This window comes from Moschus berezovskii, chromosome 1 (genome assembly GCF_049115385.1).
Source record: "Moschus berezovskii isolate FMDL1 chromosome 1, NW_MosBer_1.0, whole genome shotgun sequence".
In the NCBI taxonomy this organism is placed as follows: domain Eukaryota; kingdom Metazoa; phylum Chordata; class Mammalia; order Artiodactyla; family Moschidae; genus Moschus; species Moschus berezovskii.
In genome coordinates, this window is record NC_142460.1 from 162,362,603 (window position 1) to 162,382,025 (window position 19,423).

A 19,423-nucleotide genomic window follows, 5' to 3' on the forward strand; every position below is an offset into this window, starting at 1 on the left:
GAAGAAAACTTATTACAAAATTTAGATATGAAACATCACCATCAGTAAAGAAAAAGTTGATTAGACAATGGCTTCCATGTACATTTGACTATCGAGCCTTAAAAACTAAAGGAGAATAAACTGCAGACATCTCAGGTCCTTATACTAAATTGTTTCAGTTATATCCCCAGACTCACAGAACAGGTATCTTTCCTATCATTAACAAAAGTACTGTGGTGCTAACACTGCAGTTTAATACTGGAGATAAAAACTGGAGAGTATAATTATAAAATACAAAATTCAGTAAACTGTAGGAAGAATTAAACATGTAAGAAGTTGAGACCCGTTTCTGTTTCAGAGAGAAATACTCAACAGAAAATGTATTTCTAATTCTGAATTTCTGGCCCAAATTTGCCACACACTCAAAACAAATTACCTACACATCATCTGGCTATTACAAAACCTGATGGCATTCCAAGAGCAAATTTATCTATCTCTTTAGCTTGCCCAGTGAAGCAGAAAGAAGACAGAAGATCCTGGTGGGAGCAGGAGAGGGACAGACTCCGGGCTGTGCTCCACCTAGGCCCCAAAGCTGCAGATTCACAGAGACCAAGGTCAGCACAGAATCTTCCACTTACACTCTGGTCCATAAACTGTCTGTTTAGTTAAGTTTGGGGCTTTTTCATTCTTGAAGTTTACCACTCTACACTTTCTAGAAAAGATTCTTTAAAGTACACATAAAAAGACATTAAAAATAATACAATTCAGATGAGGTACTTGGATTTATATTTAGGAGGTGACTTTGTCAAGATGATACTTGACAAAATATGTATTTACATTAACTCTAAAAAAAGGCATAACAAGTTAATATAAATCTGCTATCAATTTCAGCCCAAACAGTCTTAAATATTTTTGACTCCATGACTAAATGTTAATTACTACCCTACCTAGCTACCCTACCTAGAAAGCCACTCAACGGCTCTGTATTTATTAATTTTGCTAGACCAAAGACTCATACCAAAAATAAAAAAAGAAAGAAAAAAGGCAACCATTTACACTTACTAAGAAAAGCAAACATTTACTTCAAATTGCAGTATAGGCTTTTCAATCACAAAAAGAAAGAAAAGAACAGTGATCTGACAGTGGTCACATCCTGTGCAAAAAACATGAGATACAAAAATGATAACACAAGGTAGCTGAACTGCTTACACTGCAGGGAAAAGGACATACAGTAGCTGAAATATGGCACTCCTGGGAATTAACTTCCTAAACCAAACAGAATGCCTTTGAAATGATTAAATTTATTTGTGTATTAGTAAGAAAGCCCCACCACCATAAATAGTACAATATTTAAAAATTAAAAAAAATCATATCTATCTAGAATAGATAGTGTATTTGAACTGTTAGACCTCTTTAAGTGCAGAAGGTGGTTCAGGTTTTACCTTTTTTTTTTTTTTAATTAAATAACTGCCCATACACTTTATGAAGTTCCATTCAATCGCAAAAGCCAATTTATATCAAGGAAAATGTTACCAAAGTTGCATAATTTCATTTGGGACTGTCAGCAGGTTAAAGTCTCAAGTCTTTAACACTCATTTTTAGTCAATAAAAAGTTCAGAAGTTCTCAAATCTTCATTTTATCCTCTTGAACTTGCCCTTCTAAACGATCCTCAGACTGCAATTCCTAGTTTGCAAATAAAAGAATGCAATATGCATCATACTTCAAGAAAAGACGACGATGTCGAGCTAACAGGCTTCTGGATCTTCTCTCTGCTCCTTTCGACCTTCTTGATAATTTCTGCCACGATGCACACTGACGAGGTGAGACCCAGAAGAAACAGTAAATCTGCAAGAGAAAACAGAGTTTACAATTCTTTGAACTTATAATTTCAGAGGTTAATAGCTTATGTTTTTCTAGCATTTTACCACAGCTTTTTAAAATACATTATTTCTCAACCATTCCTTGAGTAGCCACAATTAGCCTCAGTTTAAAAATAAGGAAAGTAAAGCTCAAATGCACCAAGTGACTTACCCAAAGTCACACAGCAAGGACAAGCAGCACCACAGAACTAGAACCCGGAGAACAAGTCCTCTGACTGCCTTCCCTGAACAGTAACCTGAGAATCACAGACTTTACCAGCAACACGACCAAGAGATTTCTGTTTTTCAAAGGCTGTTCAAGCAGTGGTGAATAACTGGATTGAAATCTGCATCTATTCCACTTGCAAGTTACTGTTAAAAGACCATGTCTTTACAATGGTGGTCACACTATCTCATTCTTATTTACTGCTTCAAAAAATTTGTCTTCTTAAAACTCCATTTTTTTTTAAAGAGGAAAGAATATGAGTATGAAATTAAAATCCTGAAATTAAACTAGTTCGACATTGATTAACTTACAGCAAAAAACAGTGATTACAAATATCCAAATTAACTTTAAAAACCCAAGAGTGAGAACTAGAATTATCATAAAATGCATCCATCCTCACATTTACACAGGAAGATTAACTTTTAAATGTACTATATGATGATACATTTCATGCACAGTGTATGAAAAAATAATGTCTGTTTTCCACATCAGGCTTCCCTGATAGCTCAGTTGGTAAAGAATCCGCCTTCAATGCAGGAGACCCCAGTTCAATTCCTGGGTCAGTAAGATCCGCTAGAGAAGGGATAGGTTACTCACTCCAGTATTCTTGGGCTTCCCTTATGGCTCAGCTGGTTAATAATCCACCAACAATGCGGGAGATCTAGGTTCAATCCCTGGGTTGGGAAGATCCCCTGGAGAAGGGAAAAGCTACCCACTCCAGTATCTGGCCTGGAGAATTCCATGGACACAGTCCACGGGGTCACAAAGAGTTGGACATGACGGAGTGACTTTCACTTTCACTTTCCACATTAACTTAGTGAAACTCTGTTTTTAGGGCTGTTATTTCATAAAATAAGATGCGCAAATTAGCAAATAAGAATAGGAAAATGTCAGCTTAATAACCAAAATGGTAATTTTAAAGACAAGCTATCTGGTTTTTAGTGAGCTTAAATCTAATTTTTTTCTTCACACAAAATTAAAAAGTTATCAACTACAATTACTCTTTCAGAATCACCAAATATGATTTGATAAGTGATAACCTATAAAAAAAATTAACAAGAAAAAAATTACCAGAAAAGTTTAAAACCAGATTTGGGAGAATGACTCCCCTAAATGTGATTCCAAATAGAAACAGAGCACACACATTTTTCAAAGCAAGCCACTTATTTCACTTTTTAAAAGAAGTTTTCTTAGAACAAATACATTAGAAAATATTTACAACTCACTTATAATATATAAATTATAAAACATAACATTTCTTTTACCCAGTATACTTAGGCTCTCAGTCTGAAAAACTTTCTGAAGTGGAGGAAAGTAAATAACTAATAACTGTCCCATGATGGATCCAAGAACTGCATAGCAAAACATTTTATTACTGCAGAGTCCAATCTCAAACACAGATTTGGTCTGTTGGCAGAGCAGAGAGTTCAGTTATTACTCCTTGGTCATAGAAACAACTTCTTTACTATTATATTCACCTCTAATTTTTAGTAAGCTGGACTGAATTCTACAATAGTAGTACATGAAATCTCTTAATTAACTATATTTTGGAATAATTCACACGGAGTAGGGTAAATTTTAAAGCAGCTTTTCTTTATCAAGGACTTTCTTTAAAAGTGATACGAGGTCTTTTCTGGCTGCCCAGCGGTTAAGACTCTATGCTCCCAAAGCAGGGGTCCTGTGTTTGAGCCCTTGTTGGGGAACTAAAAATCCCACATGCCACACAGCACGGCCAAAAAAAAGCAATTCTATTAAAAAATAAAGGCCACAGAAACTTCCTTTAGCATTCCAGAGCATAAGAAACTTTTTTTGTATATGATTATTTTCTAAATCGTTTCATTAAGGTACATAATCTAAGAAACTTTCTTGAAGATTGAACTTAGTTACATGTATACTGAAAAAGTAAAAATGCTTTTCATAGAACAAAAACCAAATACTATAGCTTCTTTAAAAATTAGTCTAAATTAATAACAATGCATTGTACTTGGAAAGTTCAAGCATGGTGAATGGTAATAAACAGTTAAGGATTCCTAAGATGCTCTAAAGTTGAAATGAACAGTCAGGCAGCAAATATAACTAGTTTCCAAGAACAACATGCTCTGAAAAAGTACCTAAACTAGCTCACTAATTTCTATCAAAGCACTTCAATCAAGAGAAGACCATCCACCTTAAGATACAGCATGGGAAGAAAAGAAAATTTTAAATGTCCTAAGTTTTGACACACTGATGGAGACAGTAAGAAAATGTTAATATGCACAAAACTTCTAACAGTACTTTCTTCTATAATGAGAAGAAAGTACACCATCTTAACAGAAGCCATGAACTTTGTCCTATGCTCAGATAACGTTAACTTGAACCTATCACGTAGCTACAGATAATAAGAAAATGAAAGAAGGAAAAATCAGGTGATGACATCTGTGATTTACTTTAATCTTCTGGCCAAAGTTAAGGCTTATCTCCCCAAATCTCCCATCCCTGTTAGAACACACATCTGTAGGAAGGCTATATCTGGACCTGTAACCAAGGCTACAAAAGCAAGCAAAGCTAAAAACCTTGTCCACTTACAGAGAGTACTCTACCCAATTGAATTAGCCAGCTACACTCACTCAAGCATACCTGAGATCTGGAACTCAGTGCATTGAACATGTCAAAAAACACAAAGCACGTGAAAGTCATTGTTGTATCCCGAGGTGTTATCACATTGTCTCGCAGCTGTTGAGAGGAGAAAAAGATTTTCAGTTGGCTGAATTTAATGGACAAATACTACATGCTTTTAAAGGGCTAGTATTTTCTTTCTCTTAAAAAAGCTGTAGTATAAGATTCATATAAGCAACTTAAATTTCCCATACACCCTTTAAATAAGTCACCTAAAGAATAGCTGTAGTCTATATAAAGAAAAAAGTCTTCTCCCAAACTGTAAACTGGATATTAAAACACCTTTCTTTTTTAATGACATTAAAATAGCTATACTAAAGGCTCAGATTGTCTAACTTCTACCCAAATATTCATGTTAATTTTTATCGTATTTGATATTTCTCTGCATATTTAAATAACTCTAAAATATGAATCAGGAAGTCTATTAATCCATAAAAATACTGAAATCAAACTATTTTTAAATGTTTTATTCTATTTTTGAAGGTTATCCTAACTTCCAGCCTTCTGTTATTTAATATATAAAAATAATGGAATCCTGTCATACAGAATGAATATTAATAAAACAGCTTATCCAATGAGTATACCTCCCGCCAGAAGACAAACAAAGTCCCACAAACAATGATTATTGAGGAAACAAGTATTTTAAGTATCAGGTTTTTGGTCAAAATGCTGTCTTTCCAGTTGCGTGGAGGTTTACGAATGACATCTTTATCCACTGGTTCTACTCCAAGGCTTCAAAACAAACAGAAAAATGAATTAAAGTTTTAAGTAAAATTTGGATTTATTACTTTCACAATTTCACTGACCTCAATTATCCCAGAAACTAAATGGAAACAAAATGTTGAATTATGAAGAAAATCTTGGCTTTGATCACTCAAAAATAACCATAAATTTTATCATTCTTTGCTATTTTATTTGCCACAGTTTGGTAGGGGACTGATAATCAAATTTCAAAAAACTGCTCCATTTCATTTATATATAACTTATTTCAAAGATGGCCTGAAATACATGACTAACCAACTGGACTTTGAAATATCTTTCATGCAAGGAAATTTCAACAAGGATAATTTGTTATACATTGATACATATTAATTACTCTGTTAAGAAAGCTGTATCTAGGGCCCCGTTATCATAAAAGAAAACATTAGATGCTCAATACTACAGTACTGAAGTAGTCCTTCAATACTTTCCCGAAGTCTCTGAGACTGACAGTGGAATCTTGGTAGTAGCCCTAAAGCCAGAGAGATTTCTCCGTTACATTCTATTCTAAGAAACAAACAGCTTACTTCAAGGACAGGGACTATACCTGTTCCTGCTCTGATCTCAGTGTAAAAGCTCAGATCATAATGTATGAATGAGCACCCCAGAATAAATGATATGCTCACATCACACAACTTATAACAAACATGATGCTGCAGAGATTTCCGATGCTACCTGGGAATGAAGTCTTAGAGCTTAACTATCAGGATATAAGGCTATCCTTGTCCTTCTAGTTTACAAATGAGGAAACTCTTACCTCTGAGCTGGAGGTCCATCCATAATAATATTGATCCACAAAATCTGCATGGCATTGAGAGGATTGGGAAAGTTCATTAATGTAGCCAGTGAGATTAAAGTTAATGCTGCTATACTCCTATCGAAAGAAAGAGTTATTTTTAAAAAAGGATCAGCATTGCATAATTCTTGCTAATTTTATGAAATCACTTTCTTAGCATTTAAAACTCTCATGTTACTACTGTTCTTTTAAAGGAAGCCTATATTTCCAAATAAACTGCTGCTTCATTAGTGTGAATATTTCAAAGAGTTAGCCCTTATGATCCACAGCAATTTAATAAAGGATCTGCAACGTGTTTAGATAACAACAACAAACAAGAGGAAGATTTTTTTTAAACTGAGTCCAGATAACAGTCAACAGTTTCAATGATATTTTTATAATTGTGTTTTGTAATAGACTATAATAAAAGCCCTTCTGCTTTTGGAAAAAGATACCAAGAAGAAAAATTAAACTTTGACACCCCTTTCTTAGTTATTTCAGAAGCTATTAAATAAGCCACAACAATTAATATATTTTGATGATGATATACACAAGTAATTATATTTAGAACCTCTTTATCATGCCATGTTTAGTTTTAGGACAGAATTCAGTTTTCACACTGGAAAACTTACATACGAGAAATAGAGCCAAGAAGCTTAATATAGGCATCCTGTTTCAATTCTACTTTTTGAATAATTTATCTATAAGACCCATAAGTTTGTCACAATTTCTTACAAACTTACGTGCTCAGCTGGAATCTAACAAAATTTTTAATGTTATTATAAATCCCTTTACCCTCTTCAATTGCAGACCTGAAAGTTAAAAAGAAAATCAGGTGAGAAAATATAATCACAAAAAAAATAAGGATACAGCAATACTGTGGAACTAATTTTGAAAACAAGTTCCCAACTGATAAAACCCATACATTAATAAAACAATTTTACCTACATAATTAAAACTAGAAAAAATACAGAAACACTATCTGGCAAGGCATTAAAGTCAAGCCTCCTGCTATACCTGAACTAATTTCATAATACAATAATTTTTATTCTTAAAGGCATTTCAACATTAAAATCATATACTGTGTTTCTATATAAGACAATAATACACATTCATAATACTAAAATAATGATCTACTTTACCCCTCTCAAGTTTATTTTTCTTAAAGGTACAGATGTATGTACGGTAAGGGGTTAAGTTAATGCAGGTCAGAAATTAAATGGCCATGACATACATAAGAATTACAGAAATTAACTCATCTGTTATTCCTAGATACAATAGCTATATGTCATACCAGAATTATAAAAAGAATATATTTTACAAAGATTCATGAAAATCCTCTCATTCATTTTGCTCAGTCTAGGAAAACATGTATTTTATAAACAAACTATCCTATCTTCTGAGATTTTCATACAATTCTAAGAATGGAAATTAAGTATCTTCTATCCTTAGAAGAACCTTTCAATTCTGGGTCCTGAGGGCCCACATGTTCCACTTGTGGCCATAGGGGTTAATGACACCAGCAGGTTATTATGGAAGAATCTTAAATCAATTAGAAACTATGGATGAAACAAATCCATTCAAATGATAAACTGCATCATTGGCAACATGAAGAATTCCTGACATAAGGAAACAGATATGGATGGGATCTTTATTTATAACCCTTGTCGTAAAGCAGGCACACATGCTTATTCCTGAGAGCCGGAATTTAACTTGAATAAAGCCACATGAAGGTCGACTGCTGTACCACCACACTAGTGGCAAGGAAATGTGAAACTTGGCTGGTACTCAGTAATATTTCTTAAATGAATAGCCCTGCCATTTTTTATGTCCATTCCATACAAATAATTTCCCCCAAAACTACACACTAGGACACAAAAAACGAGACTGTTTAGTTTAGTAAAATAGTTTAGCTCATCCAACGTCTAAAACTGCTGAACACTTTTCTGCACATGAGGTGCAGAAAAGGATAGGAAGAAACTCTCTGATGTGCATTCACTGAAGGAAAACTTACATGATGGTTTGGAAATCATCATCCACCAGGATCATGTCGGCTGCCTCTTTGCAAACATCTGTGCCAGTCTGACCCATAGCAACTCCAATGTCTGCAGCCTTCAGAGCAACTGCATCATTTACTCCATCTCCTGTCATGGCCACAACCGACCCGTTCTTCTGCAGAGACTGGGGGTAGGAGGGGTGAAGTGGGAGGGAGGCATTCTGATTAGAATGCTGCTTTCACACAGATAAGGAGGTATACAAATCCTCTCTTTTTCTTTCCCATGTAATCAAAGACTGGAAATAATACAGACCATCACTTTTTCAAAAAAATTTCCGTATATGGAGGTCTTAGGATAAAGCTTGGAAAAAGCTGTCATTAATATTCCCATGTGTGAGAACTCTATGTGTAAAGCCTGGTGTAGTCAATTACACAGTGATTCTCAGGGCAATTGTGTCTCCCAGGCAATGTCTGGAGACATTTTTGAGTGTCATGACTTTGTGGACACTAACTGGCATCTAGAGGACAGGCACCAAGGGTGCTGCTAAACTTAAAACACATAGAACAGCCTCTTGCAATGAAGAATTATCCAGCCTGCAAGTGTCACAATGCCAAGGCTGAGAAACCCTGACCTCACTACAACGGAGCACTATTATGATTAATAAGCCAATGAATTGATGGATACCATGTCAGCTGCTTTGTATATATTTGACTAATATAAATATCATAGCCCTTTAAAATTGTTCACAATCTCAAAACATTTTTTTCTTGTTGTATTTAGAGTAATTATTCCTATTCACACTGGAATGACCCGGCTGTAGACTCCTATCAGAAAAGACTTACACTATTCAAATGTTAAAAGAAGACTATATTTGCAGATATTTCCTTAAAGCTTTCTCCTACATCTTCCTTTGCTAACGAAATTCTGTTAATGTTTCCATCTCAAGCTTTAAAAAGCACCTGTTTTGCTTCACAACACTTATGACTTTAGTGTTCTAAGAATACTTCCAGTAGTAATGCAGACAGAAGCATTTTAGATACAGAGATGAAACAGTGTGATTCTTAAAGACCCACCTTGATAATTTTCATCTTGTGCCTTGGGCTAGCTCTGTAAAATACCGCAACCTGTTAAAACACAAGATATACTAAAAATCTTCAACATTAAGAATTATCAGAATAACCTATGTACGTGTAACTAAGAAAATTTTTTTAAATCACCAATTTGAACTGTCTGTTTTGCCATAGAGATCAAGCTCAAGAAAATGCCATACACTTGTTAGGACACTCATTCAAGAGGGCCATTTCAAACTTTTAGGTACTAAAGGAAATACACAATCTAAACAATTCACCCAGTTTATCCCAACCATGTTTAAGCTCTGAAAAGAAAATAGCCTTATTCTTGAAACACTGCAGAAACAAAGGCAAAGCTCTCTTGCATGTTTCCTCAACACTGACACTCAAATAAAATAGCCTTTTCCCTTCTTCTGTCTTCATGAGATTTAAAGAACAGCTGCTTCTCAATGTCTGTTGAGCCCTTTTTTCTGTTAAACAGTATGAAGTGACTGCTTATGCTCTTATACCTAGTTTGATTCATTAGGCTGTCTTCCTTTGTGTCTCCACTTGCTTATATGATCTTCCCTCTCCAAAGAATATACTTAATCCCTTTTCCTCATGACAACTTCTGGTCTCCTAAAATGCTCCCAACTGTGTCCCAGCTAGTCATCCACAAATCACCTGTACCCCCACTGCCTCCCACACTGCTCTAACTTGCTTATCCACAAAACATGGGCTGTTCCCCAGTCCTCCCCAATAGCACTATGAGCAGAGGAGAGGGGTAGGTGTCTTCCATTCCCTTCTTTAGTGACAAATCTTACCTGCGGCCAGTGCTGCTCTGGGGGCTACCTGCCATGGTTCACAGGATTTTTAACCACTGCCTCCCCATCACTCTTTCCAACACACCCAAGCCAGGTGACTTGGGTCACCTACAGGACTCACCATCCTCTTTCCCACTCTCCCAGAGGACAGGTCCACACTAGCTTTCTCTCCTCTTATCCCTTTCCTAGCCTCACTCTCAGTTAACAACCTCATTTCCTACTTCAAAGCAACAGAGTCAAGAGAAAGCCTCCACAACTCCCACCAGCAACATAATATATACATCTACTTATCTTAAGACTAAAAGCTCCATGAGGCAGAGATTTGGCCCTCCAGTGCTCAATAAACACGTGTGAAATTAATGAATAAGTGACTGAATCTTAGGATCACCAATAAAGACAATTCCCAGGTTCTCTCTGAATTTTAATAAAGGTCTAAAACTTTCTCAGGGGTTAACTATACTATCACATTATTGATTACCCTTATATCCTCTAGGTACCATGAATCACATAACATGTGGAAAGCATTCTTCCTTTAAAAAGGTTCAAAATCCATTTGGAAATTCTTTAGTGTGTCTTTAAAAAGTACTATACACACAGATGGTCAAAAAGCACATGAAAAGATGCTCAACACTGCTACTTATTAGAAAAATGCAAATAAAAACTGCCATGAGGTATCACCTCACACCAGTCAGAATGGCCATCACTAAAAGGTCTACAAATAATAAAATGATGGAAAAGGTGTGGAAAAATGGGAACCCTCCCTACACTGTTGGTGGGAATGTAAACTAATACAGTCACTATGGAGAACAGTATGAAAGTTCCCTAAAAAAACCAAAACACATCTAACATATGATCTTTTAATCCCACTCCTGGGCAACTGTACCCTAATATTCACTGCAGCACTATTAATAATAGCCAGAATATGGAATCAACCTAAATGTCCATCAATAGTTGAATGGATAAAGAAGATATAGTATATATAAATATGTGCCACTTGGGGCATATATATATATATATACACACACACACACACACACACATATATATATGGGACTTCCCAGGTGGTGTAATGGTAAAGAATCTACCTGCAAATTCAAGAGACACGTGTTTGATCCCTAGGTTGGGAAGATTCCTGGAGAAGTGAACAACAACCCACTCCAGTATTCTCACCTATAAAATACCATGGACAGAGGAGCCTGGCAGGGTACAGTTCATGAGGTTGCAAAGAGTCAGACATGAATGAGTGCATATATACATATATATATATATACACACACATATATACATATATATATGTGTGTGTATATATGTATGTGCATATATATATATATATATATTCACACACAGACACACAAAGGAATACACACTCAGTCATAAAAAAGAATGAAATAACACCATCTGCAGCAAAATGGATGGACCTAGAGATGATCCTACTAAGTGAAGTAAGCTAGACAAAGACAAGTATCTCATTATATTGCTTTCATGTGGAATCTAAAACAAAAAAATGATACAAATGAACTTATATGAAAAGAACTTATATGCAAAACAGAAATAGACCCAACAACATAAAAAATAAACTTGTTACCAAAGGGGAAGGGTGCTGATGTGTGTGTGCTCAGTCGTGTCCAACTCTTTGTGACCCCATGGACTGTAGCCCACCAGGCTCCTCTGTCCATGGAATTTTCCAGGCAAGAATACTGGAGTGGGTTGCCATTTCCTCCTCCAGTGGATCGTCCCGACCCAGGGATCAAACCCACATCTCCTGTGTCTCCTGCACTGGCAGGTGAGTTCTGTACCACTAGCGCCACCTGGAAAAGGGAAGGAGAGTAAATTAGGAGTTTGGGATTAACAAATACACACAGAAATATACAAAATAGATAAACAAGGACCTACTTCTACAGCACAGGGAACTATACTCTGTATTTTCTAATAACCTATAAGGGAAAATAATCTTACACACACACACACACACACGTATAAAATGAATCACTCTGCTGTACACCTGAAACTTTACACTGCAAATCAACTATACTTCAATTAAAAACAATTTTTAATAAAACAAAAAGGACTCAGCTGCATATGTATTTAAAACGTACCAGTTACCTTCTAAGTGAAAATTATACATTATTGAAGAAATTTAATCATGTAGCACACAGCACGGAGTACAAGAACATTTAGCAAAGACTACAGATTTTACAGAATTTTTAAATAAAAGGCTAATGACTAATTACAAACACTCAGGTCATACAGAGTAAAAATTTGCCTTTGTTTCACAGCAAATCATTCAAAACATTCAAATCACCCCTTCACAGCCACTACAGGTTATCACTAACAATGGCAGTGAGGATAGAAGATCAACTGTTGGGCTGAAAACATACTTCTTTTGTATAGTCACAAATTACTTCGGCAAACATCCAGTATACCTATTGCTTGATAAAGATATTTCAGTATTTCAAAGCTTTGATGGCAACTCAAAAACAAAAGCAGCTTCTTTTGGACTAAGCAGATCTCCAATACAAAGCTGAAGACTTACATGGAATATAATGCTGCACAGAGTAAAGTCTCCTTAAAGCACCAAGATCAGCACATCAGTCTTTTTGGTTGAGTAAAAATATATAATTTAGTGACACAAAATTATGGCCTGAAGAAATTAGGTATTAAAAAGAAACTAGAAGTGAGTAAAAACTGAACTACTTATCACAGCGCTGGGACTGAACTGGGGGGTAACTGAAATTCCTCTATTATAATCTTTTTAACCTTTATGTCTGTTTCTCTACCTAAAAGGGGGCGAATAAGCACAGAATACAGTCACTTAGTATAGGAGCAGGAAGGGCGAATCAGAATGAGCACAGTAGACCAGAACAAGGACAACAGGAAAGAAGCAGAACTCTGTCAGCAGAAGGTTCAGGGAATACTATGGAGGGAAATGGAGAAAGGCTATGTACTTTCAAACGAACCCACAAAAGGGTTTTTCTCTTCTCATGGATCTGTCTTTTCAGTGTCATAATTGTGGTCCGAACTCACAGTTCTTTTGATCAACATTAACAGAAATGGAAGTTATAAAGAAAAGAAAGTAGGTAAATACAAATAAGAGAGGCTAATGAAAGAAATATTATTCTTGGCATTAAAACAAGCTCCCAAAGGTCTCCAAATCTTCCAGTATAGATTAAAAAATACCTGATGTGTCGAAATAAGTATTGACAATGTACCAAAAATTAAGCAGTACATAAACTGGGATTTTATTATAGGGACCTGGTTAATTAGTTTAGTAAAAATACAAATGGAGGCAGCGCTATAAAACACAAACGAGAAAAGAGAATGTCCATTTTTACCAATAGCAAACACACTCAGGAAATCATAAATAAAAAAACGGAGAATTCCCAAATGGAAATTCCATTTCCATACTATTTTTTATTTGTCCTAGATCAAAAGGGACAGAGAAATGTTAAGGGATTGGGAATATGTGATTGAATTATGGGAAAGGAGAGCCAAAAAACCTTTTATAAAGGAAAAGAGTCCGTTAATATGATTTTAGTACATGTAGTAAAACCTCACTGAGCTGGCAATTTACAAAAAAGTTTTGTTTTGCTTCTAACATTAATAAATGAAAAGCTTTTCAAATTGCTCTAAAGTAAAAGCCTAAGACCAAGATTTAAGAGTGACATGAACACACAATAAAAATGGGGAAAAAGGCCAAGTAGGGTTGAGGGCATGGGGGGGTCTCGGGGGGAAGTCCAGCTCAGCTCAGCTGAAACAACTGAAATAATTCATTGACGGTATTTAAAGAAAAGACTTGGGTTTTCAAAAGACATGTTAAACCTGAAAGAAGCTCTGGTATTTATGGAATAGGATGACTCTAAGCAATTCAATGAGCTTCTCTCTTTGGAATCAGAGCATCTGCCACAACTGATGCAAAAAAACTCTTATTTGGAAATGACCAATGATGTAATCTGTCATGCTAATAATGCAATTTATAACTTATTTCTCTAACTGCCTTTCTTTAACTGCCTTTAGGTTGGTTTTCAGAGTTCATTAGCATTTTTATCAGAAAGCCAGACAGTGAACTGAAGAAAGCAAATAAAATGAAACTTCCAGTCTGTCTGATGTCACTACTTGTTAGCATCTCTGGGAAAAGGCTAAACAAAGATCTAATGGGAAAATGTTTAATTAACCACAGATTTCATATATATTTGCTAATGTACATTCTGTCTCAATACCCTGAGCAAACTTAATACAGGATTTATTCTTTTAGAAATAAATGTAGGGAAAAACTATCAGGGGAGGACACACATATCCATACTGCTCCCAGATGCTCTAAAAAGGCATTTCAATGAAAAAAGCACTGTCTTTCCAACAAATGGTTAAAATGACCAAATACCCATACATTAAAAAAATGAACCTTAACCCACTTCTCACAGACAAAAATAATTCAAAATGCATCAGAAACATCAGTATAAAATCTAAAAGTATGAGACTTTTATTTCAAAAATAGGAAAAAATCTTTGTGACCTTGGGTTAGAGTCCTTAGATAACACATCAAAAGCATGATCCATAAAAGAAAAAAACGATAAACTAGATTTCACCAAAATTGAAAACCACTGTTTTTTAAAGTAAAATGGTAAATAGACTAAAAGGATAAACCACAATGGAAAAAACTTTTTTCAATCAAATATCTGGTAAGACTTTTATCCACAATATATCCACAAAATAACTTCCAAAATCCAAAAATAAAACATTTTTTAAAAACAGGATGGTTAGTTCACTAAAGAAAATATATGAATGGCAAATAAGCACATGAAAAGGTACACAAAATCATTAATTGTGAGAGAAATGCAAATTGAAACCACAATAAGACACCATGATATACCTATTAGAATGGGCATAGGGAAACTAACAATGCCATGTGCTGATAACCACTTTTAAAACATTGCTGATGGGAATGCAAAACAATAAAGCCACGAAGTAAAACAATCTGGCATTTTCTTACAAAGTTAAACATACAATAACCATATGACCCAGCACTCTCATGTATTTATCTAAGAGAAATGAATATTTATTTTCTTACAAAGCTTATATGCAAATGTTTTTAGTAGTTTTAACCATCATCAGCAAAAATGGAAAATAATTCAAATGTCTTTAAACTGGTGCATTGGTAACATACACTCAGTGCAATGGAATCCTACTCAGCAATTAAAAATGCATTATGCTAAATCAAAAAAAGCAGATTCAAAGGCCTCATGCTGTATGATTCCATTTTCAGCATTCTGAAAAGGGAAAACTACAGGGACAGAAAACAAAATCCATGGTTGTTGCCAAGTACTGGAAGCAGAGGGAGGAGCTGACCACAAGAGGATCTGGGATGGGAGGAACCTGTGTGGCAGTTACAAGGACCACAGGCATCCATCAAAACTTAAGAGCTGTACATTAACAAGGAAAAAGTTTACCGTGCAAATGACAGCTCTTTTTTTAAAAAATCATACCCACATCCAATTAAAACAGAACACAAGGATAAAAAGTATCAAGTAATGATCTGTCTCCATTCCGTAATAAATACAAGCACCACTGTTAATTTTCCACAGTATCTTTCTCAGAGGAAACAGCTCTTGCTGAAGTTAACAAATTTGCACTGATATTCATAATGATCACCTCACAGACACTCTCAACGGTAAGACGGATCTCAATGATAAGATTTTGCCTCATGATTTAGACCAACAAATGTGGTGGCCATATCCCAACTGTTTTCAAACGAATAACTTCATTAACACTGCAGGAGAAGAGGTAATGCCTACAATAAAGCCTTAGTCTGAAAGGCTCTGGTTTACGCCTACCTTTGGCACTATTTGTGAAAGCTGCTGGACATCCATTGCATCTATTTCTTCTCCTGAGACTGACTGGGAGGTTTTGGAATATAATCCCAGACGACTAGCTAAAGTGAAATGGGAAAGAAAACATAATTAACCAAACCGCTTTTGCTTGATAGGCTAATCAACATAATGCTCACTTAATGATGTTATTAACTCACTTTCTCTTTAAAGTATAAAACGTCCTTATATCAAGGGATTACAAGACAAGACTACGGTAAGACAGATCAAAGTGAATTAGTAAAAAGTCTTGAGTTTTCTGTTTGATTATTTTTGCTTAAATTCAAGAATAGAGTGTTTTCTCAATTCAACCCTAAGAATTTATACTTAGGTACCATACCTAAGAATTTAAACAAGGCCATGTGGGTTCTGCTTAGGAGCTCAATTTTAATGAAAGTCAAGAGTGCTTTTGAACTAAAACCCAGGAAAGATGTTGGCTCATCTGAGGTATTATGTGCATGTCAGCTCAGTCGCTCAGTCATATCCAACTCTTTGTGACCTCAAAGACTGAGGCCCATCAGGCCGCTCTGTCCATGGGATTTTCCTGGCAAGAATACTGGAGTGGGTTGCCATTTCCTCCTCCAGGGGCTCTTTCCAACCCAGGGATGGAACCCACCTCTCCTGCAATGACAGGCAGATTCTTTACCACTGTGCCACCTGGGAATCCCATGAGGTATCATGTAGTTTTATGTACATGAAAATAAACATTGAGAAATACTCTAGAAATAATCTTCCCAACAATGTTTTCAGTGACATATTCTTCTTAAAGTGTGAAATTCTTGTCTCAGTCTCTTTCCATATTAGTAAAAATTAATGAACTTTAGCACATTTTAAATTTATCAGTATGAATTATAGTTTACAGGTTCTAGAAGATTAACTTCCATGTCCATTTTTTCCCCTTATATTTGGTAAAGTAATCTTAAATGGTATTCAAACAACATAGGCATATATGTGATCAGACGATGGAAATATAGACACAAGCTATTTTCTTTCAAGTTAGGTACAAAGTCTGCTTTTAAAAAATTATATTCAAGTTGAAAGAAAAACTAAATATTATAATTTCATGCATTCTTTCACATTCATGATCTAGTGCTTTTAGTCATCAGCATGGTGGACCATGAGACTAAAAATAATCAACTATCCTTTTATGAATATAATAATGTGATTTCACAATGCTTTAGTTATCTTCAACTAAAAGTATTATTTTTTTAACTAAAATAAAATTTCGCCTACAATTTTATAGTGTATGAGCAAACAAAAGCATCAGTTTTAACTGTATAGCTCAATATTTTGTAAACACACTTCATGTCTAATGCTCCACTATGCACTGCAGTAATTTAGAAAAACTAACAAAAACAAAGGAAGCAGCCTAGTTATACCGATGGCAACTGCAGTCTCCTGTGAGTCTCCAGTAATCATTTTTATTGACACTCCCGAGGCAATGAGTGTTGTAACAGCTTCTTTCACACCAGTTCTAGGAGGATCAATGATTCCCACCAGGCCAAGGAACGTCAGTTGGCCCAATTCAGGACCAGAAGCCAAAGCAAGAACTTGGGAGATAAAATCCAAACAGAAAATGTGAATCACAAAAACATTAGAATTTACTTTACAAAATCTGGAGGCCATAACACTTCTCACTCAGATAAATCACTTAGGACTAAAATGTCATTGCAGTAATAATAGAAATTTTAAAAATCAAAAATTATTACATGCGAAAATACTACAGTTTAATGATTCTTGATATGGGATTGCTTTAAATTGTTAAAAATTAAAAGGAATAAGACTACAGAACAGTTAAGTAGAGAAAGCAGGAGAGGAGCAAATAGGAATGTTTTCACATAGCAAAACTTGCAGCTCCTTTCAGTAGAAACTACTGACTCTTAAGAAAATACAATTAATTATTTGGAATACTATAGGTTTGTTGAGCTTTAAAGTCAATTTTAAACAGACATCTTTGAAGGTGATTTCTACTATTGTATCTTCATCTTTCCATCTTACAGGCCTCCAGAATAATTCAATAGCTCGAAGTTCTAGAAGGCTATATTAATTAGACAACATGTAACAATTTTGTACACAACAAACTCTGGGAGGTACAGTTAATCTGTAAAGTAATTGTAAAACCACTAATACCAACAAGAGTTTATATTCTTTCATCCTTTCCATAATATTAACAGGTATTTCTTATTCGTACCTTTGGTTCTCTTAAAACTACATAAATAATACTACCATACCACCCTTTAGTTTCCTATCATCCTTAGGAACTTAAGATACAGGACTAAGCACTATTCATTTCCAAATATCATTTAGCTTATTCTCAGAATTCCAGAACTTTGGCAGTAGCTACCTTATAAGCCAGAGGGATGTGTCTACATCTGGGATTATTACACTAAAAGACTGAAAAAACGAACACACACACACAAACACACACAAAGCGCACAAACTAAACAAATGTATCTCGTGGGGTAACTGAAAAGCCCCAGAGAGACCACAGGAAGTATCCATTCTTACTTAAGCAGAAGATATGAAAGATAAGATACATGTGGAAAATCACAGTTAGAGGCAAATGACTTCTTTTTCCAACACAGAATCTATGGGCATATGACCGCACCAAAAGCTTTCACTCTGAGGGAATGAGCCACGTGACAGTTCCTGTGTTGGAACCGAGGAAGATGGCAATAGAAAGGGGAAGTGAGTATCAACCCATGTGTCAGCAAATTCTAAGCAACGGACACCAGTTCCTGGCACCCTCAGTGGACGAGTGGTATCAGCCCAGAGGTCAACATTTTGTATTTATTTGTTTGCTTCTTTAGCATAAATGAAGATCTAATGCTACTGTATGGGACAAAGGCAGGTAGACCTTTTCATGTGAAGGATCTCCAACTCTATCCTTTATATTTAAAACATAAAAACAAAATATATTCCAATTTTAAAATTAACAACCACATGTATTTTAAGAAACTCAGGTTTTATAAGGTGCAAGATAAGTTCATATCAAGTTAAACTTAAAATCTTTGTTCATTTATTCTTTACTCTTCATCATGGCAATTTCAGCAGGGGGAGGGAAGGGAAGCATAAGAAGAGGAAGAGATGTGAAGCAAGAGACAGGTGCCCAGAATGTTTCCCAGAGCCTGTGAGACAAAGATGTGCTCCACAGCATGTCTGGGCTATTTCACAAAGTTACCACACCAAACCACACATACACAAAGTTCCACAATCTTTCAGATTAAGAGAACAAGGCCAAAAAAAAAAGTGTGAAGCTTCTGTTAAAAAAATTAAGGAAAACAGGGAGCACATATCATACTTTTAAGACTCTATAAATGCAAGTCAACTCAAAACCCTCTAGCTGTGAGCTAAGAATAACAAAACACTGTCCTCAAAGTAAGCCACAAGAATATCTTTCTAAACCTACATTATAAGAACAGAAGTCCTGTAAATCTA

The 19,423-nt window shown here is 35.3% G+C and overlaps 1 protein-coding gene across 6 annotated transcripts in view; it reads right to left on the reverse strand.

Moving 5' to 3' along the window:
* Positions 1–1,036: 1,036 nt before the first annotated feature.
* The window catches only part of ATP2C1 (ATPase secretory pathway Ca2+ transporting 1), a 156,846-nt gene continuing 138,459 nt past the window's right edge, over positions 1,037–19,423 (reverse strand). For 5 of the 6 annotated variants that reach the window (XM_055413781.2, XM_088840647.1, XM_088840654.1 and 2 more), the window contains 10 exons: positions 17,365–17,535; positions 15,953–16,050; positions 9,325–9,375; positions 8,269–8,435; positions 6,998–7,066; positions 6,237–6,353; positions 5,305–5,452; positions 4,682–4,777; positions 3,331–3,472; positions 1,037–1,825 (listed from right to left, as the gene is read on the reverse strand). In XM_055413781.2, coding sequence (XP_055269756.1) covers positions 1,695–1,825; positions 3,331–3,472; positions 4,682–4,777; positions 5,305–5,452; positions 6,237–6,353; positions 6,998–7,066; positions 8,269–8,435; positions 9,325–9,375; positions 15,953–16,050; positions 17,365–17,535 — 1,190 coding nt within the window. In that variant the 3' untranslated portion in view covers positions 1,037–1,694. Of the gene's footprint in view, positions 1,826–3,330; positions 3,473–4,681; positions 4,778–5,304; positions 5,453–6,236; positions 6,354–6,997; positions 7,067–8,268; positions 8,436–9,324; positions 9,376–11,709; positions 11,933–15,952; positions 16,051–17,364; positions 17,536–19,423 lie in introns of those variants that run through there. The other variant, XM_088840658.1, reaches the window with a different exon arrangement.